At 38.3% G+C, this 23,501-nt stretch overlaps 1 protein-coding gene across 1 annotated transcript in view; it reads right to left on the minus strand.

Moving 5' to 3' along the window:
* Positions 1 to 23,475, minus strand: part of LOC116304977 (uncharacterized) — a 28,194-nt gene extending 4,719 nt beyond the window's left edge. Inside the window, 25 exon segments of the mRNA XM_089040746.1 lie at positions 873 to 995; positions 1,143 to 1,479; positions 1,573 to 1,769; positions 2,164 to 2,418; positions 2,522 to 2,851; positions 2,919 to 3,137; positions 3,323 to 3,885; positions 4,085 to 4,171; positions 4,634 to 4,734; positions 5,144 to 5,476; positions 5,904 to 6,043; positions 6,266 to 6,319; positions 6,490 to 6,744; positions 7,087 to 7,268; positions 7,586 to 7,754; positions 7,952 to 8,242; positions 8,519 to 8,860; positions 9,028 to 9,212; positions 9,489 to 9,651; positions 9,924 to 10,205; positions 14,953 to 15,270; positions 15,735 to 15,985; positions 16,208 to 16,373; positions 17,107 to 17,421; positions 23,272 to 23,475. Coding sequence (XP_088896872.1) covers positions 873 to 995; positions 1,143 to 1,479; positions 1,573 to 1,769; positions 2,164 to 2,418; positions 2,522 to 2,851; positions 2,919 to 3,137; positions 3,323 to 3,885; positions 4,085 to 4,171; positions 4,634 to 4,734; positions 5,144 to 5,476; positions 5,904 to 6,043; positions 6,266 to 6,319; positions 6,490 to 6,744; positions 7,087 to 7,268; positions 7,586 to 7,754; positions 7,952 to 8,242; positions 8,519 to 8,860; positions 9,028 to 9,212; positions 9,489 to 9,651; positions 9,924 to 10,205; positions 14,953 to 15,270; positions 15,735 to 15,985; positions 16,208 to 16,373; positions 17,107 to 17,421; positions 23,272 to 23,383 — 5,770 coding nt within the window. The 5' untranslated portion in view covers positions 23,384 to 23,475.
* Between the last annotated feature and the right edge of the window lie 26 nt (positions 23,476 to 23,501).

Below are 23,501 nucleotides of genomic sequence, written 5' to 3' on the forward strand. Positions count from 1 at the left end.
TAAAATAATTTCCAAGATATCCAATTAGATCCATATAGGTATTGCAAATATGAATAGTAATCTGCATTTTCATGACTTTTAAAGATGTTTCGGTACGTTTACAAACGGCTTGTTTAAAAATCCAAGATGGCGGCCTTGTGATCACGTGACTTAGTTTCCATGGTAACCAAGGCTCTAAGGTTCCTTCTTTTCACAAAAGACATTAACTTGCCAAGTTTGGGGAGGATTCGTAGAAAACTGGCTATGATATAGCTAATCAGTTTTTCATCTGAGAGCCATGCCTTAATGATGCTGAGTATGACGTCAGAGGGCAACAGTTTACTACAGTTACACGCCAGTATTTACCGGCGACCTTCGTTGCAAGTTAACAGCACGTTATAGATTGTTGAAAGCGTATGATTGTTGAAAGGTTCGCTATCTGAGTCGTATAAAATGGTAGCGTCTGGCTTTGCTGATTTGTCCCGAAAAGAAATTGCTGGCATATTGGAAGAAAAGATTCAAAAGACCCGAAATTGGAGACACATACTTGTCTACATTCAAAGACTTCTGCGAAGAAAAATATCCTGATAAAAAACAAGAATTTGTTGAAATTTCAAAAAAAAAAAAAAAACCAAAAAACAAAACAAAACAAAACAAAAAAACTGAAACGAACTGCTTGAGCGTATCTTATATCAGGATATTTTTTAAAAAGCCGGTGGTCCGTACAGGGAGTCAGCCTTAATAAGTACCACTTATGCTATATTACAAATCACTTAAGACTGATTCCTCGGGAAACGACTTAGTTTTGTTTCCCATGATTCTCAATGTTTTTTGGGAAACAAAACTAACTGTTTCCCTCGGGACCAGTCATTAAGTGTTAATTGATTACTCACCATCACATGTGTGGCCATCTCTGTTCAGTAGGTAGCCTCGTCTACAATCACACGTGAAGGATCCAGGAGTGTTGGCACAGATTTGAATACATCCGTGTGAAGAGGTATCACATTCATCAATGTCTATCAAATATGTAGATGGTATGAGAATTAAGGTATTGTCGTAGAACATAAATGACAATGACACGAAAAGTTAGGAAATACAAGTTTGATACAAGAATGGCAACTTATTTCCCTTAATCGATTGTGCTAGCAGTTTGAATTAGGTACCTGAGCAAGAATCTCCTTGTCCCGAGAATCCAGACGGGCACGGTCCACATTCATATCCGGTGACATTAGCAGGAGCTGGTAAGTCCTTACACTGTACTCCAGGGTAACATGGGTTCATATTGACCTCACATGCATCAATATCACTCTCACAGAATCGACCCGTGTAACCACTTGGACACTGACAAGACATGATACTAAAACGACTATTATTACGATCCTCTTCTTCTTGGTCACTTGTCAAGCAGTCGCCATTATTGTGACATGCGCAGACGTGCAGCACCGGCCTCAATACAGAGGCTGCTCCTTTACTATCCTTTACAATCACTTCCAGCTCAACCTGTTTTGTAATTATTGGAATTCGTAAAATTATTATTAATGAGAGAGATTGATCCAAATTGTTCAAAGTGTAAGGTCATAGCGTGTGACTTACAGAATCGATTGTAACATTCCATGTTACGTTTACAGCTGAATTGCCTTTTTTGATAACACCATTGTCGGGTAATCCTGTGACAAAAAACTCCATTGTATCGCCATCTGGGTCTTTGGCTTCAAATATTTCGAGCTTAGTCGTGTTGACCTTGGCTTCAATATGTGTAGAACCGTTTCCAAATGCAGGTGGAGAATTTTCTGTTGACAAATAAACGGAAACAAAAGAACACTAATTATAATAACAAATCATACTATTATCGATCATTAATTATCAATCGTATTTTTTCAGTTGCGCTGGCAATCAATATCTAGTTTCCATGGCTACAAAACTTTGTATCGTAGTATCATGTTTATTGATTGGTATGTAGTTTTCAAACTGATGCAGACATTTTTGCAACATATTGCAAGATAAGTTGTTGCTGCTGCTGTTGCGAGGCTTGATTTAATGACAATGAGACGAAAAAAAGGCAGATGAAAACACCTTTAGACCGAACCATGCACTAAGCTTTGAAAGAAAATAAAAGCCAATCCATAATTCCATTCCTGCTTAAGCATCAGCCGGAGGCCAGCTTGTAAGTCCTACATCACTTACTAAGTGTGTTGGATTCGTTGACCAATTGAGAACCAACAATCTTCGTACTTAATCCAACAGACACGTCTTTGGTTGAAGCAGAATCAAACAAGCAGTTGATGTCACCTTCGCAAGTAGCTTCAGCTTGTTTCTTCAGAGAGTTATTGTAGAATTTGAGTTCGTCTATGAACATGGGCACGAAAGAAGTGTTTGAAAAGGTGGAGACGTTGTCCCCGAACTGGTAGGTAAAAAGCGAAGTACTCTCGTTTACTTGCCCTGTTTTTCAAAAGTAAGAAAATATTGAGATACAGTAAGAATTGTTATTAAAAGTGTCAAAACATTAACTTTAAACTGAACTGAACTACAAGATATATCTTACATTTCTGTCCAAACTGAAAGTGAATATCCCTACTGCTTGCATCCGCTGGTAAAACATCTCCACTGGGTGTTGTCAGGTCATCTGTTTGGTTCCCATTCCAGGTTCCTAACAACCCTTTTGTCTGGTTCCTGAATGACTTGGGCATTGCTATTAAGATGGACAGGGCACCCTTTACTTCTGTTACGGTAACCGAGATTCCAGATGGAAAAGTTGCTCTGAATGTGTTGTATTTAGGACGGGAGACAACGACAGAGCCATTGAGTCTGGTGGATCGGTTGGTAAGACTGTAGTAATCCAAGCTCTCTCCATCGACAAAAAGTGTCATGTTACCTGCAAAAATGTATCTGAAGTAAATAACTATAGTTCATCTGTATCAGGAAAAGAATTATATTTCTACCTTCTCTTTATAAATTGACTTGCACTTTGCTCGTATTTCTCTCCTGCGTCACGACAGCACAAAATACAGTTGCAGTTCCATCTCCTTTAGCGAGTCTGGTCCTCGCCTGAACTTGAAAGAAGCCGTCTTTTGCATCCAGCATCAGATATTCACCAAGACCGTTAAATGTGTAGTTTTTACCATCAAGGGTGACAAAGTGAGGGTCGCCCCACATCCAACCTGTATCGAAGACAAGGTTTCATGTAGAATCAATACTGAAAATATTGAGTAAGGTGACATAGGTACTTGAAAATGCCTATGTCACCTACATAGTGTTTGAGTATGCATTTATTTTTTCATTTACCATTATACATTATAAAAATACAAAAATGTTATACTGATTATTGAAATGAAGTGATACTTACTCCATTCGGGCAGCTCGTACTGACTACAGTCGCCTGACGGTCTTCTCTGGTAGTACAAATGACACAATGAAGACTCGACACAGCACCATTTATGACCTTGGAGGTCGTTTTTGAGATGATCCCCATATTTATAAAAACGGCCGTAACGGTGAGGTGTGCCTCCCCCTGGATGACCTACGATTAACGCCCCCCAGCTTCTCCAGTCATTAGAGTAACAACATTTTTGTTCCCAACCATCAACAGAGGTGAATGTTGAGTAAGCACACGATTCAGACTTTAAGTTCCACCACGAATCTGATTTAGTCGTGAATCTTTCGTCCCACCAGGCTTGACGGAATGTACAAGGGCAAGGCTCAAGGTATTCAACAAAAGGCCGTGGATCAGGCTGCATCTTGAACCATCTTTTACATTGCTGTTCTGCTTTGAGAGTTCCTGTTGACATCTCTAGCCGGAAGAACCATTTTCCTACAAGGTCGTGAGTATACTTCTTCGGGCCTCTTCGTTCGACGAAGACTTTGCTTCCCTTTTCGCTATCAATGCTCTCTATATTGACAGTTCCAGATCTAATTATTATAATGGATTAGAAAGATGTCTTAAAGTTAAAGGAAATCAGTCGATGTAAGAATTGAATTCAAATAGGGGAAGGGAGGGGGTTATAAGCTGCGTATAGATAACTTCTGTGATTAGAAAATTAAAACTTTTAAGATTTACAACACTTATAAATGCTTTTGTTCTCCATTGCATTTCATTCATGACATATACCTCGGAACATTATAGAAATGTCTCTTTCCAGCGCTCCATCCAACCACAGGTAGCCCACGAGAATTCCAGAAACGACGGTAATTATCTCTGAAAAAAGACGTTTTTGGTAATGAGAGTTACGTTCAGGGCTCATTTGTACGAAGTCTGGATAGCGCTATTCAACGGATAAATCTTATCCAGTGGATAAATTTATTGGATAACAGCATCGACTTATCCACTGGATAAGGATTTATCCGTCGGATAGCGCTATCCAGGCTTCGTACAACCGGGCCCTGATGAATATCTTATAGTTCTTAGAGCTGAAAATCCATTCTTTGGCTTTTCATTGACTTGACCACTTGACTATGGCTGTACCATATCTCCTAAAGGTCACATGTGAAGTAGGTTCCTGTTCACTAACCTCCACACATCAACTTTTCCTCCCGTCCTCCCAAAACATGCGCCTAATTCTTAAAATGCCAATGGTGAGTTGGCTTACATGCACCCGCGGAGCCTTCCTGGATATCCTCCCGATACAATTAACGCGAAGCTTAGTGAAGTTTCTAGTACCTTGAGGTTGGTGCTGACCATTGAATACCGTTGGGCGGGTAGTTATACATGGCAAAGGAATACACCCCGTCTGTAATGATGACAGCTTGGAATGTGTTGTGCTACAAAGGAATCGTAGTCGTGTAACGAATTAGTAAAGTTATTGAATAAGTGATCACTTTGAAAGCGAATATAAATTGAGGAATCCATAATTTACGTGGAAATTTGCCGAATTCAGTGTCATTTAAAATAGGCATTAATTTGCACATATCTTTTAGGATTGGATGGCCTATGTTACAGTTTATCAGACTGTGCGAGCTTCGCTATTTTCCTTAGATACTCTTGGTATTTCTTAACATAGGTTGAAGACTGTGGCAAGTAGGAGTGTCGCTTAGCGTATTCCTCGATTGCTCCTTCATTAATGAGAGTGGCATTGCAAGAATATTGTTTCTAGTCTTTTTCAAGAAGGAGCCAATTGAAAACAGACCACCCTGTTATATACACTTTTTCTTCGTTTAACAGGAAACTCACCGAACTTCCAACATAATTAAACTGACGAAGCCGTTCCCACGTGACGACCAATACCCAAGATGCTTTGAAGGTCGTAGGTAAGTTGTGAACAAGTCTGTTGACGTCTGATGTTGCTCTATTAAGAACATATGCTGCCTTTGCGTTGTTGTCGAAGGAATCGTATACATGATAATACACTTGGAAACTCTTGAGGGAATGATAGGGATCTATTGCGGCCCAATACGGTGCCAGCATTGCCATGTTAGGATTCGTATATTTAGGTCGACTTCCAAATGGGTAAGGCCAATGGGCGTACCAGGGGGAACCAAAGCGTATTAATCCATTAGGACAAATCTATGAAAAACAAAAATAAGACTGGTCTGTAAAGCCTATATCTTTAAACCAATACTGATGTAAAGTTCGAAAACACGCAAAACTTGCTGAACAATGCAACCCCTGTTCTACCATGTTCACACGAAAAACATGGTAAAGGGGATTACTAAATGAATGAACTTTTTCCGCTTTGATTTGTGAAGCTAAATCCGCTCCTAATAAGCCAGTTCATAGTTTAAGAATCGTTTTCAGTGGCATGCGATTTTCCCCCGAATTTCTTACCTTCTTTTGTTTAATTAAGAACAAGAGAAGGTTTATACAAAAGAAGGTGAGAAATTCGGGACAAAATCGTATGCGCACTGAAATCGATTCTTAAACTCCGATTTGGCTTATTTTTTGCGAGGCCCATTACCAGTCTCTCACTAAACTTCAAAAGGAGGATATTTACATAAAGCTTGTAGTGACGTTTGTCAACTATTAGAATTCCCTCGTCGTTAGCTGTGACACCAAAGCACAGCCATGAGTACGTGGTAGGAAGAACACTGTCGCCTTCAGAAGTACCGTAATCATACATCAACCTGATTGGTTCTGTAACAAATGATATAAACAAATAAGTCTCAAGAATGAACTATGTATAACTATTTGAAAAGCAATTAAGCATTTGAACTTATTAAATTTCACAATCACGGCCAAATAGCACCTACACAGCAGTGCGCATGTAAGACTGTTGCTCCATGTGCCCGGTGTCTTTATCGGCGTGTATCAGGCATCCCATTATACAACCTAACAACTGAAATATTGCATACGTACCTTGCGTTGTGGGAGATGGTGACGATGTTACTTCTGGAGGATCTGTCTTTGGCACTGATGATGTAAAATAAATAAATAGAGGAATTAACACTCTTAACACATCCGCGCCTTCTTTGATAAATTGTTACTGACCTTTTTTTCTTAACCTTTTTTACATAAACTTTCTATACGTCAAGAGATTGTAATTTGCAAAAGTGCATACATTGTGCATCTCTTTATCTTACCTAGCTCGGTGTCAAATTGAAGTAAATCACTTCTGTACACTTTCCCGTTGTAGTATCCTATGATTTTGGCTTCGTATTTTCGAGAAGGTAGGAGTTGGTTTAAAACAATATTGGTACTCAGTGATACATTAGCTAGATTCCAAACACTATTGCCCTCTGCTTCTCTGTAGACTAGAACAACCTCTTCAAACGCTAGATCGCTAGACGAGAGTTGCACTTGTGTTGGTGTTTGGGTCTTTATTTGCAGAGGTAGTACTATAAGAGAAAAAAATGTCGGGGGTCTAAGTTGAACACGGTCAGTTCGTGGAAGTACAGCAATAGAACTGGACTCTTGAATGTTTTAGAACCAATCAAAAAACGACTACGACAGTAATGTTCGAAAAGACACTGGGTTACAAGTACATGTGTCAAAAAGGGGTCATAAATAAATATCAAGCTTAAGCCAAAGGAAGCAATGGTTGGCTTCCGCCATTTGGACTTTGGACAAAAACTAACTAAATCTCAAATAAAAAGGAAATAATACGCAGAATATTAATTCCGTCCTTGTACTATTTCTCTAAATTGTCTTATTTACATAATCTTACATTCTGAACGTACCCTTTGAGTTTTCATCGATCACAAAGTAGCTTGAAGAAAATCCCTTTTCTTCAAATCCACCGTCTGAATGTAGAATCACTTTGGCGGATCTTTTGAGAACACTTGCTGCAAATGGACTCTTCTTGCCACAGTAAAGCCCAATCATGTTGCCTTTTCCATCTACCACTTTCACATAATCATTACTAAGAAAATCATTGCAAATCAAGAAATATCATTCCACTTATTGAGAAATATCATTCCATGATTTTAGCTGCTAATTTCATTCAATTTTAACTTTCCTGTTTTCAAAGCAAAATTATGTGACAGTTGAACATTCTTCAATGAAGGCCATTATGTAAACTACTGGGTGCCGTTACCGCAGTAATAATGGTTTCAACCTAGTTCTGTTCTCATACCTGGCCTGCTTTACCCGAAAAAGTAGAAAAGAGTGAAGGAAAATATTCTTCATGTACCTATGGTTTATGATCACGAGGCTTCATTGTTGTTTATCTAAATTTACCTGCACGAGGGTTCATTTTCTGTGTGTAACTCTTTAAAGACGATAAACACTTGAGCAACACCAAGTCCTCTTTCAATAGTCCAGGTACAGTCAGCATTACTAGGGTAGCTACTGGGATAATTTGGACTGGAGAATGTACCGTACACTCCTGTCAGCTTCTGACCGCAGCCTTTTTTGAAACATATACCAAAAAGGATTAAGATTTAAAAAACATTATTTAGTTTTTTAGGAATATATATTTTCTTGCAAAACAATGTATTTTCCAGTACTTAAACAAACGGAAATAATGAGAAATAACAAGAGGGTCATGCTAAAAGATATTCTAAAAAATCTAAAAAGGGGCCATCATGTTATTAGCTTTCTAACCTGTTTTTGCGAATACGGCACGACTTTTGGTTCCAGTTCCACGCCTTGTTATCCCCGCAATCTCAATACGATATTGAGTGAAGAACTGAAGTCCTTCAAGATGAACAGAAGTCGTATTGGACGTTATGACTATCATAGATGTATTGCCACTAGACCAAGCCACTTGATAGTATACGCGGTACCCAAGGAGAATGCCATGGACAAATCTACTAGGAATGTGTTGCCAAGTGACCAATATGCTTTGGGATGACGTGGCTTTAGTTGAGATGTTTTGTGGAGGCTGACTAGGTACTGAAAAGTTTCAGAAAAATGCGAAATGTTATCAGCGTTATCTTATGAATCATCATCCATGAGATTTGGGAACCATTACCTTAATCTATCTTACATTAAAATATCCATCACTGTTGCACAAATAGCGATTTTGCGTTGTTTTTTATATCTAACTGATGGACGGTAATATCAATAAATCCTTTTGCTTCTTCCCCTTCTACCTCCTTAAAAAATCCATAAAACTACAAAAAAAGAACCTATGTCACATGATGTCCAAGGTTTGTCTTCGCTTCTTACCATCGTCGTCTGTTGTCGATGTAATCTTTTCACTTCCTTTGACGGTGTCATTATTTAAGCCAGTGGAAGATGCGTTGCCAAGAAACGCCAGCACCTGGACGGAGTACTCGGTGAACTTCGCCAGGTTTGCAACTACAGCGTTCCTAGTAAAGCTATCGACCATCAAAACTGAAATATTGGTGTTGTCGTTAACGGCTACACAGACCACCATGAACTTTTGAACGCTCGATGAATTCGAATCTATTGCGTTGGCCATGGCCATTGGGAAGGAGGGCCATGTAACATACATCGTCGTTGAACTCCGAGCAACAGCTGTTATATTCCAGCCCTGTTCTATTGGAACTAAGATGTAATCAAGAGGCAATTAATTGTAGAATGCAGATTCTATGGCATGAACCTTGGTATGGCATGATCACTATTCAAAGTATCATCTCAAGCCTCAAACGTGACATTATTATGATTATTTCTCCCTCTGAATCAAAATTTGCAATAAAAATATGCTCACTTACAGTTATGAAGACTGCTGTTTAAGATATAATAACTTGCATTCATGGAGGTACCGCTTTGAATTCTTCTTTGCGAGTAAAGATGTATCTTGGCAGAACCAATTGTGATGAAAGAGAAGGGACCTCTTCGACCACAAAATTTGTCATGTAACTGACCTTGACCATCGTAGAGAGCAACATAGTTATTTCTTAAAAGAGAGAAAAGATTTTTTTTTCGTTTTTAACAAAAGTTGTACATTTGTGGTCGCTAAACACATAATTCAAAAATAATAATTAATAATAATATTATCAATGGTAATTTGCAATTACTACGAAATATCCAGAAAATGCAATTAGGCATTTTCGTAAAAAAATAAACATATTGCTGTATATTGACAAATCTAGACATTACAAGCATATTTGTGCGATTCGAACATTGATAGTTTTGGAATCACATTCAATTAATTTAGTATATATCTACGCACCTGCATAGCAAAGACGAAGGCAGATCAATGAAATCAAAGATCACCATAATCACTCTATTCCTAAAGGTTATATTCCATTCGCATTCAATTGTCCGCCATCTCCTTCTTACGTATGGACTACTTATCCTTCCTTCCGTCTCGTCCTTGATATCTCGACCACATTCTTTTAAAGCAAATACATTTTTGCATTAGACCTCGGAATGGCTTATAAAACCAACTTGATTTGAAATCATAACGAGTTTCTTGATCAACAAACTAACCCAGCCAATCACCCTGCAAATAATATTATGACAAAACTCTACCAACCCAACCAACCAACCCGGCAAACGATATCTTTATAAAACCTCCCGTTATAAACTCAACTTGTTCTTGACCCACACTGAACCAACCAACCCAACCAAACAGTGTGCTAAACAGTCTTATTATGAAACCCACTTGTTGTAAAATCACAATATTCGCTTCTTCCTACTCCTTTCGCTGTAAACCCAACAACAGAAACATGATACTTCATGGCTGGGAGAAGATCTTTAAGAACCACATGAGTGTCGTTAGTAGTCACAATCTTTTCTTCTTGCAAAGATTCGTAATCCCTATAGGACACGTTGTAGCCAAGAAGAACACCATGTACGTGCTGACGTGGTATGGGATCCCACTTGATTAGAACTTCTCGTTGTCCAAGAAGAGTCGCTTTCACATTTGCTGGACCTTGACTAGGAACTAAAGAAACAGTAATAAATTACTTTGATATTCACAACCAATATGAAGCTGATATATGGAAAAATCATTTTGAGTAAGGCCCCGTCCACACTATGCCGGATAAATTTGAATCCGCAACTTTCACACCGTAACCGAAAAAAAAGTTTTCCGTCCACACATGAAAACTCCATGAAAATGGATAAAATGTTTCGCGTCCACACTAGTCCGATCAGAGGCGGCAAAAACGCTTCATTGCACATCTGTATGGCTTTAATAATTATTTATAACTCCGGCTTCTTTTGTATCTTACATCAATGGGCGACATTTTTATTCGCGCCTTCCCGGGCGTCTTGCGTCTTGTTTCTCGTTATGTGATGTTTACTCGCCCCGTCAAATCTCAAGTCGGATGCCTCCAAATTTGGTATTCGACACACGCTGGGTACATTTTGCAATTTACCGCATCATATTTTATATTTTCGTTTTTACGCTCGAATACCAAACTTGGAGATCAGTCATATATAGGGTACTGGTTCAGGTAGTTCAGTCCACAGCTTGGAATTGAAAATTGCGGCATCCGACTTGAGATTTGACGGGGCGAGTAAACATCACATAACGAGAAACAAGACGCAAGACGCCTATGGAGCGCCATCCGTAAAAAAATTTTGGTTTCAAAAGCTTTCCGAATGTGCTTTTCGAATTTGCTTTCCGAAATAGTTTTGGATATTTCGAGTTCGGAATTATTTCGAGTCCAGAATTATTTCGAGCTCGGAAGAGTTATCAACCTCATTAATAATTCATGAGGAAAACACAATAGAAATCACGACCATGAAGAGTGAAGAGTTCTGTAAATCAGATACAGAATCGTGTTCATTTGCATAAACTTTAACTTGGATTTTCTTGGGCAAATTCACTTTAATTTTGAAAATTTTAGTGAAACACAAAGGAACTAACCTAGACGTTCGATAAGCAATCTACAGTATTCGTGTCCGTGTTGTATCATACAAACTCTTGGCTACGCCTCGAGTTTGTATTTCGGAATATAACACGGCCACTCATACTGTATATATTACTTATAAATTCTCGAACGCTATATAAACTTGCATGTCGAATTTAAAACATGAATGTAGAATATAAAACTTGAATGCGGAAGTTCAAAACTTGAGTGTAAAATTCGAAACTTGAATGTCGAGTGTAAAATTTGTATGTGGAATTTGAAACTTGAATGTCAAATTCAAGGCACGAATTTTGGCGGGGATCGTACGCCATACATCTGAGCATGTGCATCGAAGCTGAAGTTGAGCCTGCGGTGAAATATTAGCCTTCCCGCCATGTTCCCATGACAATCTTGACGTTATCCTATTCAAAAAATTTCGGTTACGAAATGTTCTCCGTCCACACTAATATAGTCTCCCTCGCATCCGTTTTTAGTGTCGGTCGTCACGCAACGCTCCCTCCCCACACTAAAAACGGATGCGAGGGAGACTAACACTAATACGGCTAGCCGGCGTTTTCAAATTGTTCTTTTCTGGAGATCGTATTCGAAAAGTTCCGTTTTCGGTGAAGAATTGTTCCGGATTCGCCCGGACTAGTATGGACGGTAGACCGAATAAATAAAAATTCGGATTCAAATTTATCCGGCATAGTGTGGACAGGACCTAATACATAAGTTTGAAAAATCTGGTGAACTGTGCAGAATGTATATATTGTGCCGTGAATGTGAGGCTAGTCCTGAAGTCTTGAGGACTAATTAACAGCCACTTTAGCTCACTTACGATTAAAACACATTTCATAACATACAATCCTGCTTGAAATTTATCAGTTGAAAAAAATAATACTGGACGTAGGCAGTGTACTAAGGCCCAGGGCAAACGTCGAACTAACCATGAGCTTAATTTAGTCGAACCTATTACATTTGAAATAGGCTCTTGCATAGTACGAAGCTTGCTCCAATTGAGCATAAGTTCGATAAGCCAAGTCGGACATTACGACTCTGGAGCGACTTTGCTGCAAATGCCGTTTTAAACACGTGCCAAACTGAATTCATAAATTATGCAAAATAGTAAATAAATCATGCAAGTCGCATGACTTACACCAAAGCCGTGAAAGCAACCACTCCCCCACCTCCTAAACACTCATCCCCCCCACCCCCCCCCCCCCCTGGCGAGCATGCGCTATACAAAGATGAGTGATGAATGAGACAGAGGAGCTCTGGTTACGAAAATAAATTAAAAACTATTCAAACTAAACTTGTCCGCGTTTAGAAATTCCTTGCCACGAGACGAGACTCTTGAGTCTCGTAGTTCTTGTTTTCACCAAGCAAAATATGTTTGCCTGGTTTGCGAGATACCGACCTGCAATAAATGTGCTATATTCGAGAGCAACGAAGATGAGCCGGGCTGGATGACAGGCAAAAGCGTTGTGTATGGGAAGGTACAATCGCTGGACCCCCATATGGACCCCCATATGGACCCCCTTATGGACCCCCTTATGGACCCCCTTATGGACCCCCTTATGGACCCCCTTATGGACCCCCTTATGGACCCTTGTATTTCGATTAGCACCACAATATAATCGTTTCTATATGATTATGTAGCATATATTATCATATTATCTGGGTATGTTCCTTTTTTGAGCAAAAATTACAAACAGGATACACCTTTGTTTCGTTCATTGACAACAAAAAAATCCAAAAAAAATCCAATTAGACTTATCGGTCGACTAGAATTACAGAGTTTTGACAGCACATCCCTAAACGTCAAAGCGGCAATAATATTAATTTTCTGTAGCACTAACATTTAATGCTCTTAACTAAAAATAAAATAAGGGAAAATGTCAATAAACGTAAACCGGAAGTGACTGTTTATCATATTCTGTAAGTTACAGATGCGAGAGTATCATTCTTATGACAAAGAGAGAAGTCGAGAATCATTGCCACTTCCATTTTTATTGACACAACCAAACTAAAGATGGGGAAAATATATTACCTTTACATCTTCTAGTGAGTTTTTCATCGCAATAATCAGATTGCGTCGTCTTCTTCCTCTCGCTGATACTGTACAACCTCTTCACAAAATTCGTGAGAGGAAGAATTACTTCTGACAACTCCAGCGTACGTACGTTCCATTGCAGTAAGAATGGAATACCAAACACTTTCAATCTTGTAAGTTAAGCACAGGAGAGATAAAAATGTTTGTAGCAAGGATAAAAAGTAGTAAGCGCAAGTGCATCGACTGTTAAAGATTTTTGATTTGATACTCTCACATCTGTAACTTACAGAATATGATAAACAGTCACTTCCAGTTTATGTTTATTGACATTTTACCTTAACCAGCAATATACGTGTGGAGAGAAGAAAACAATAAGAATAGCGTGTTTATTGCAATCGATAATCTTTTGGTTCTGGTTTTTATTTAATTATTCATTTTATTTTATTTTTAGTTAAGGAGGCTCAGGGTAGTTTTGGTCTGGCACACCTAGCCGCATTGAAACGGCTACAACTTCGCCTTGAATAACTCGATCTGCAAGCGCTTTTCACACAATGTCAGGAAAGGATTAAAGGTTTCAAAAATGACAAATTAGTTTAAAGCAGCCTTTTCATTATGACGTAATGATGACGTCATAGAAATAGTTTACCGCTTATTTTCTCGAAAACTAGACCTAAACTTTCAAAGCGACTTGCACCAGTCGATAGTATTCATCAAGGCACCCAACATATTGCAATATGAAAAAAATGTATGAGAGCGTTTTCCAAATATTACGCGGTGAATATTTTCATGGACTTTTACTATTATTTCCAGCGTGTCAACTTTATACCCTCAAAATCGGGACTTTAATTTAGTGGATTCAATATTTTTAGTAGCTAGAATATAGGTACGGATATAGACACTGTCCTTATTGAGTATGAATCAAATTGTGACTTTCTTTCTAACGTTATGGATTTTTTGATATGAAGCTAAATGACCCCATTTGTTGTCAAAAGCGATAGAAAATATCGTTGAAAGCGGCATTCAAAAAATCGTCGAACGATTTTTTTCTAAATGAAGTCACTAAAAGATGTATCTTTTACAAATATTTTCCTTTAATTTCATATGCATTGAAGGGTTTTAAGGCAGTCAAATAAAAATAAGTACGCTCATAACTACTTTCGCTCACGGCTGCTTGTTGATTATTCACGCTTGACTTCCGTGTTATTCCTTGTCGTGTGCTGTTAGTATCGAGCGTACTTATTTTTATGATAATATATGCTACATAATCATATAGAAACGATTATATTGTGGTGCTAATCGAAATACAAGGATCCATAAGGGGGTCCATAAGGGGGTCCATAAGGGGGTCCATATGAGGGGTCCAGCGATTGTACCTTCCCGTTGTGTATTGTGAATGCATTAATCCGGAAAAGACAAACAAATGTCCGTGCGTTCCCCCGTGCATTTTCATGTCCAATTAAAATTATAATAACAATGCGTGAGTGAATTAAGATCGACTTTAGTTCGACGTTTGCCCTAGGCCTAAGGGTAGGTATATGTAGTCGATAGTCATACTAGAGTGGTTTTCAAAAACCCGTGAAATACACTTTAACGTATTACACTTTAATACACTTTATTGTCCGCTTTTTCTTTTGATTTTCTTTTGTGTTTTTAGGTGTATTACAATTTATTACACCTTAGTTATTACACTTTGTTTCACGGGTTTTTGAAAACCACTCTATATATGAAACAAAATAGCTAGATAAAATGAAGTGTAAGTTGAATCAGTGTCACATACTTACCTCTCTCTGGCGTTTTTATAGCAGCGGTCTTACTTCCATACATCATCAAACTTCCATCATCTTTAGCTAAAACGACAAACACTTGGATTCGATAATTCGTGTATCCCACAAGCCATCCAAAATAGGCAGACCTTGATCTATTATTAGCAATAACGTATGTCATGTTCTGCCAATCATCTGTTGAATTATTGATTACCACATAGCCAGTTATCCAGAAATTACCCTCAACATTGAACGGTGACCAAGAAACGACGGCGATTATGTAAGAACCGTTAACGTTACTAGTGGCAGAAATGGTCCAGTTTTCTTTCAATGGAGCTGAATACATCAAAGAAAGGATTGAAAGAATTATATTTTTAATATCTTTATGCATGCATTTTGATAATCTTGATATATTCAATGGAGCACGGTGTAGCGGGACGTAGTACACTTACACCTTGCCTTTATTCCAAGGCATTTCTTTAACTCTCCATCCCAAAATCATTGTTCTCGGCTTATGTTTTATTGTCTTCATGTCTCAGACGCCTTGCAACGCCAAGAAAGAGCCGTTTTTCTCTGATTTCTTTTGGCCTTCATCACTCAATAAAGTCCTCACGGTAAACTGACGTTTCAATTCGACCTTCGATCATTAGAATTTTGTAATTAACTGCGCATGCTGATTTGATCGAAGTTTTGTCAGTTGTCGACGTCAATTATGATAAATATCATTGTTGTTGTTGCAATTGTACATGTTCTGTGTGAGGATTGCAATTGTTTCGCTGTTTTATTCGTGCTTTCTTTACCTTCATCAAATAGTCGATCAGTTATTAGGAATCTTCCACGAATTCCTATTCCTTTGAAGATCCTTTTAAAAGAATTCTGGTCAACGCCTACGGTAAATGAAGAGAAGTAAACCACCTTTACCGGCAATTTTTTAATAAACAAACCAATGGACTTGTAAAGCACAAGAGGATCCACATATAACGTCTTGTCGTCAAGATGGAAAAGTTGTTTCTGCGCACCGTCTAGGACATCTATAGAACTGGAACTTTGTCTGTGAAATTTGTAATTAAGACAGTTGGTTAGCATTGATTGCAGCCAAAAGTCAAAAGTCAAAAATCAACATAACAAGTAATTGTATTTTGTTATTATTAAATATGCCTTTCAATACTAATTTCATTAGCTATCCTTAGAAATTCAAATAAAATAGTGAACACTTGCAATTTGATAATCAACCGTTTATGGTTAATATCGAGGTTATACATAGATACATTACAATACATTTGGTCGATAAAGAACGGTATCTTCCAAGTAGACCAAAACCATGGCTCTTGGTATGGGAGGTATGATCGTCCACACGTAATGAGCCTGCGTCATCATGTAGCGGGAAAATCCAGGGCTGGTAAACTCTCCACACAGTTCTGTGAGGTTAATTTGGTGGACTGAAATGCAAAACAACCAACCCTGATCTGAGTTATCTAAGCTTGTCTAGAAAAATGTTTGAATTGTTTGAAGATATTTGAACATTCAAACTATCAATAACAAAAGCTAGGAATGGGTCGATTGATAATGGCGTCTTACAATAATATTTAGTGAATGTTTTTCTTGTTCTTTCTTGAGACAGTTGACAATAATAGGAATAGGACGCCAGGGAATGGCCAATGGAATCAAGGGTTGAGTAGCAGTATTCCAGTCGCCTCTCACCTCCGCGGTCTCGAGTTCGATTTTCTTACTTGACATTACATGTGAGGACCCTGTGAGTAGAATTTGTTAGGTCTCTCGTTTGATTGAAGGGTTTTTCTCTGGGTTCTCGGGTTTTCCTCCCTCCGCCAAACCCAACGCTAAATTTCAATTTGATCCAATAATTTAGTTAGCAATGCCCTGACTTAGATCAGCCCAGAGGCATGTTTCAGGGTAGTCTGTGATGTCAGTAGTCTGTGATGTTAGCCGTGCCCTGACTTTGATCAGCCCAGAGGTTGTTTCAGGGTTCAATCTGTGAGTCAGCCGTGCCCTGACTTACATCAGCCCAGAGGTTATTTCAGGGTTCTATCTGTGAGTTAGCCATGCCTAGACTTTAATCAGCCAGGAGGCTGTTTCAGATCACCGATAAATTTCAAACGCCATGATACTGATTATTTAGAATACCAATTAAAAACTCGCCAGTGTATTCAGTACCTTCTGGATGTCCACACATCACACCTGCTGGTTTCTGACACGAACTTACTTTCCCCCAACCATCATTAGGACATTCTGCCAAGCTTGTTTCATTTCCTGAGCACTGCAAACGGTTCATCCACTTTATTTTCTTTACTGCACGAAAAGTGTTGTAATATATAGGATATGTCGCTGGGGGCAATCGAAGTGAACGACAGACCACTTTAGCATCGTTGATGTCCCACGAGCTCGTGCATATTCTACCCCATGTCCCATTAAAGAACACCTCCACAAGACCTTCATTAGGAAATTCACCTCCAGCCAAGCGATATGTAACTAAGATAACAATAAAATTAAATAATCTATAGAGGTATAGGTTCACTTAAATTATGTAGTATCTGGGCAAACCGTATATTGTTTTGGTTCGAGAATTTAACGTTCATATTCATTATGACTTAACAGACCGTATAAATACAAGCAGAACAACATTAGTTCTAACTTTTTTTTCAAGTCAAACAATGCAAATATGATTTCAATAAGATTAGAAAATTCAAGAAAGCACATCCTCCACTCTCCTCTCATTCAAAATTCCGTAGTCTCGGAAGAGTTAGATAAAATTATACACCATGCAGGGCCCGGTTGTACGAAGCCTGTATAGCGCTATTCAACGGATAAATCTTATCCTGTCGATAAATCTATTGGATGACAGCATCGACTAATCCACTGGATAAGGATTTATCCGCCGGGATAGCGCTATCCAGGCTTACAAACGGGCCCAGCACACTAGACGGCTTCTAACTCATCCCGCCACACCAAAACATAAAAACCCGACTCGACTGAGTCAGTAGTAGGGAAAAGAGGGACGTTAACTTTTAATAGTCTACCGGTAGACATAGACAAAGATTTATTTTTGGTACCTGAATGTTTACTAAGGTACAAGCTATCTAAAATAACTAAAAAGTTAATCTAGTTAGACAGCTATACGTTTAACACTTACATATGAATATTACAGACGGTACGATTGTGGTAATGAAATCGATTATAAATATAGTAAGAGGAAAAAAATAGAAAAGAAAAAAAAAAAAAAAAAAAGAAGAGAACAATATGAAATGGATCAAACTAAACAAATTAAATTGCACACGTACTACATGCTAATATTAAGTATAATATTAAGTATACATATATATATATCAAGAGAATATGAACTAAGAGAAGGAATCCTACCTATATAGCCTTGTAACCATCATGTGCACAGTTTGATGCTATTTTTAACTTGGAGATATTTTGAGCGATGAACCTGATTGGTTGATTTCTTGAGGGTAGGCAGCTTTCAGTGTTGCAGTACACAAAGCCTGTGTTTTTGTCGTGGACGTAGCGAAATATAGCGCTTTTCGTGTCCTAAAACGAGGCATCAAAGAGAAGCATGATCATCGCGCGGGCATGGTAACGAGTTAAAGATAGCATCAATGATTCTAAAAATAGCATCAAAGTGTGCACATGAGGGGGCACGGGGATTCCTTCTCTTAGTTCATTTTCTCTTGATATATATATATATATATATATATATATATATATATATATATATATATATATATATATATATATAAAGCATCTTTCTTATGTATACATATAGATACAATATACCATAGTTAAACTATGACTGTACATTCCTCTATGTATATACATGTATACAACTTACTTGATTTTCTAAGTAAATAACCGAAAAAGATGTTAATTAACGATAAATATGTTATATATAATTGTAGTAGACACACAAAGTTGTCCGTTCTTGAGAGCACTTTTCATCTTTCTGGAGTTCGAGACGTCCTAGGATTTTTGGCTTCCGTCCGTAAAAATGATCTAACTCCATGGACTAGGAATCGAGGACAGCTATTTCGGTCAGCGGCGTGAATTGCGGGCTCGTATTTTTATAATTACAATATGGCGGATAACAATTATTATAGCGTCGAACGAATTATGCACTAGTCAATTGAAACCCCCACCCCCGACCCCCGCGAAATACCGGGGAATTTAACAGTTGAGTGGTGTTAAAATCAGACATTTTCCCCGGTAGTCGGGGGCACATTCACTGTTAAAACCCCCGCTATTGTGGCCCCGTTATTTTGGTTTAGTAGTCAACAAGAAACACATTTCACGCCAACTCCAAATTCTTGTGGTACGCAGAGCCAATTGTTGTGTGTTCCATGCACTAAATATTCAATGCTCAATATTTTCATGGGCTCTGAACCTCAAATCGTGCGATTCGTTCAAATCGTCAGCTGAGAATTTAATGGTACTAAAATGAAAATGAACAATGCTTGTAAATATTGCGAAGCAGTAGTTTTAATAGATAAATCATGATCTGATTCTACATTCGAACTGACCGAAACGACTGAACAAAACCCGCGTATAAGAACCTGGGTTTTAAGAACCTGTTAGGCTAAAATTCTCACTTTAAGACCCCTCCACATAAGAACCTATTAAGGCTACGATTTTATGAAAGGTTCTTATCAGTGGAGTTCAGTGTAAAAGTGTATAGGTAGAAACTGCTATAAGTTTGTTTGAGCATGTGTTTTGTGTAGAACATACTGCTCTGTACTAGGCTACGGCCTCTGTGATTGGAATCAAAACGCCTTCTTGGTATTTTTCAAGATGGCCGACCTCTTGTTTCCAGGCCGTTACATATTCAAACGAGCGTTAAAATCCCCGCTCGATTCCCCGCTGAGAAAGCCATTCGTTAAATCCCCGATCCCCCGGTGCAATCATGCTCCTAAAAGCACATCAAAAACACGTCACGTCCCCGTTCAGTGTCCCGCTAGCCGCGGGGGTCGGGGGGCGGGGGTTTCAATTGACTAGTGCATTATTGCTAAGAAAAACGAGGGAAATACGGTGAGTTTCTTTGATAAGGTAACTTGATATACAGTCAATTCAAAAAACGTTGTCGTCGACCGGCTCAAGCCTACGCGACTGGACCAAAAGGAATATGGGTAAAAATCACTGAAGCGGTTAAATATTCGTTCTGAATTAATTGTTCCCGCTAGTAATAAGATAATAATGGCGAGAAACATTCCATCAATTGCATGTCTTTGGGTTTAGGGAAAGAAAAACCAAGTAGTTATGATTCAGTTCACAAATACGAAAATACGAAGGCATTAAAAAACGTCTCCTTCGACACTTCCCGCTCGCCTACGAAGGTTCGTGCTGTAAACCAGGCATAACTAGTCAGATAAAATTATGGAGTCAACTCGGCTTCAATGATTGCTACCCAGAGTTCCTTTCGGTCCAGTCGCGTAGGCTTGAGTTGGTCGACGACAACATTTTTTGAATTGACTGTATAACATAAGTCTGGCTCAGAAATAGTAACTTGTTTTTGATATTACCACTCACAGGGCTTTATCTCGTCCGACATTTTATCCATTTTATACCAAATTTTTAGCCCCAGTCGAGACTTTCCTCATTTGGGATGCCTGTGGTTCATTATAGGGGAGGTTACAATAGCAAAACATAAAGAAAATGGCGACGAAATACAACAAGGGCCCAAACAACATGAAGACAATCTACAAGGTTTGTCTCATTTCCCGTGCATCCAAAAATTCTCATCCACTTCTTTCTGCTTCGATTTCCAAACATGGTTTCTCTTAATGCATATGTTGCTGGGGGCAGTCGCAGTGAGCGACAGAGCACTTTAGCATCGTTGATATCCCACTCGTTGCTACATATTCCACCTCATGTTCCATTATAGAACAACTCCACAAGACCTTCATTAGGAAATTCACCTCCAGCCAAGCGATATGTAACTGAGAAGAAACAACTTTTATATATATTGCATCAAGAAAGTATAAATAAGAGAGGGAAGCTTCTTATGGTGGCGCGCGCCATGTAAATTCCCGGTTGGGCTATTCTTAGAAACCGGACGCAGTCAGAATTTCGCCTTACCCTACTCCCGCGCGTGTGCTTTTTCCGTTTGTTGTTTTGATCTTGTTTTTCGTCGTTTTTAGTGATCAAAACAACAAACGGAAAGAGCACAGCATGCGCTAGTTGACGAAATGCATCCGGAACCTCGGCGGACATATTTTCAATTTCCTCACTAGTGAAGATATCGGATGAAGTGTTTCCCAATGTTTTCAACAAGTTTTTGCTTGTGAATGTGTCTATGTAATAATGATAATAATAATGAAAAAATACACGTTGGCTTAATTGAAGATATGAAATTTTTCTTCGGGTGGTGAAATATTTTTATCTTCTAATTTACATACAACCTATATTTGTCATAGACGATAAGATTATGAAAGATTCTTAGGCAAACCACCTAGAAATATTAAAATATATTGTACACTGTTACTAGAATTTCGGAAATATATGAATAATCTAGTTTACAGACGCGCTAGTTTTGTGAAGCGAGCGAGAACAATATTTTGAAAAATCCGCTATGAATTAGTTGGGATCCACTCCGCCCTTTCCCTGGTATCGAGGGCTTGTGACTTTAATTGACTAGTGCATAAAGTAAAGGCATGGGTAAGATTCGATTTTTCTTTTAAAAAAGGAGGTAAAGTAGCGTGTTTCGTTCGAAAGAATTATGTGTCGATTTGGCTCTACACGGGCATAGTTTAAGGAAGTCTAAACTTTATTGTGTCACACAAACCAGTCCAATACCACGAAAAAACAGGCTAGGGAAAAGGCCCGGTGAAACCTAAAATAATCCAAGGCTAAAATTACAATGTATGATAGGAAATCAAAAGGAGAACAGTACAAAAAACCTCACCGAATTGACACCACGGAACACAAGCACGGCACACTACTTCAAGCACATGTAAAACATATACCGCGCAAAGGATTGCGGGAAAATTATGCAGAAAACGTGGAATGGAAACACGGGAACTTCGTAGTCACTAGCTAATACCCTTGTTGAGGATTAGCCTCAACAGGAGGGGCGGCAAAATAAGTTGTTCATTAATTTTGATTAATAAGGCAACAAAACAGGTTTAAGAAACCCTTACTGAATAAGAATAAACAAAACTAACTATCCTGTTTCAATGCAAATATTTTAAAAAATACATAAGAAGGAGTTAACGAGTTATGCAAGTAAAGACAGGGCCGTAACCAGAACTTTTACGGGGAGGGTGCACTTCGAATAAAATCGGACCATTGATCGTTTTTTTTATTATTACCAACTCAGTGGCGTAACCAGGGATCTTGCAGGGAGGTGTACAGGCAATGATTTGCAGAACCAAAAAAATAGAAAATAGAAAATAAAAAATAAAAAATAGAAAATAGAAAATAAAAAATAAAAAATAGAAAATAAAAAATAGAAAATAAAAAATAGAAAATAAAAAATAAAAAATAAAAAATAGAAAATAAAAAATAAAAAATAGAAAATAAAAAATAGAAAATAGAAAATAAAGAAATAGAAAATAAAAAATAGAAAATAGAAAATAAAAAATAACCAAAAAAGCAGAACCAACAAAATAAAAAATAGAGGAGATAAATGAGCGGACCTAGTTCAGCTTTTATGGGGGGTGCACGTGCAACCTGTGCTCCCCCCTGGTTACGGCCCTGAAAGAGGGGGCCAATTGGCCAAAAAATAGTAGTTAACTGACAAATAACCTAAAATTAGTAGTTAAGAGCGAAGGTCCAAAATAAATATCTGCTGGAAGGCATCTGCATCGCTAAATCGCAAAGCTAAAGGCATCGGTAAAAGTGACAAAAGAAGTAAACTATGTCTTCTTACTGTTCAGTTAGCCTTGGGATAGACGATAGTAAAGCTTCATCAGCGATCATGATGTGGCTCAGTCTTCCTAGTCTTGGCTAGTTTCCAAAGCAGCGCTATTAGTGTCGTCGAGCGGCTGCATAGGAGCCCATGTCTTATCGGACTGAACCTTATCTCAATAATATCGTTTGAAGCCGTCATTTCTAAATATCGACTTAAAGTCGTTATTTTCAATACTTCTAAATAAACTGACAATTCTGATACGCTAAAAAGATGACCGGAACTTTCCAGTGTCGTTACTTCCGCGTGTGAGGATGTTAAGTCTTAGTATGCTAGCGCTTTCTTTGCTGATTCGTCTTAGTTAGAAAATATATTAATATATGAAGTTCAGCTATCGAAGACGCGGCTCGTTCCTTGCGAAATTAATATGCCTTTTTGACTTATACGCCGACTGAAGGATACAGCTGCTGGTTACTTACTGTTGTAGCTAGATGAAATCCCTTTACAAAAAGAAAGTTTGAAAATCCAAATAATTGCCAGAAATGTCAACATGCAGGTCTTACATGAACGCCCCTGCTGCAAATCGTACATTTTTACGTTCAGTTAGTATTTCTACAGACCGTTCATGAGTTGTTTGAAACCCAGCAGCCGAAGAGATTCTCTTTGCTCGCCGTGAAATTCGATTCTTAGGAATGTGACATGAAACACC

The sequence above is a fragment of the Actinia tenebrosa genome, unplaced genomic scaffold (assembly GCF_029948245.1).
Source record: "Actinia tenebrosa isolate PJP-AT-01 unplaced genomic scaffold, QUT_ActTen_1.0 PGA_scaffold8__29_contigs__length_14323225, whole genome shotgun sequence".
NCBI lineage: Eukaryota > Metazoa > Cnidaria > Anthozoa > Actiniaria > Actiniidae > Actinia > Actinia tenebrosa.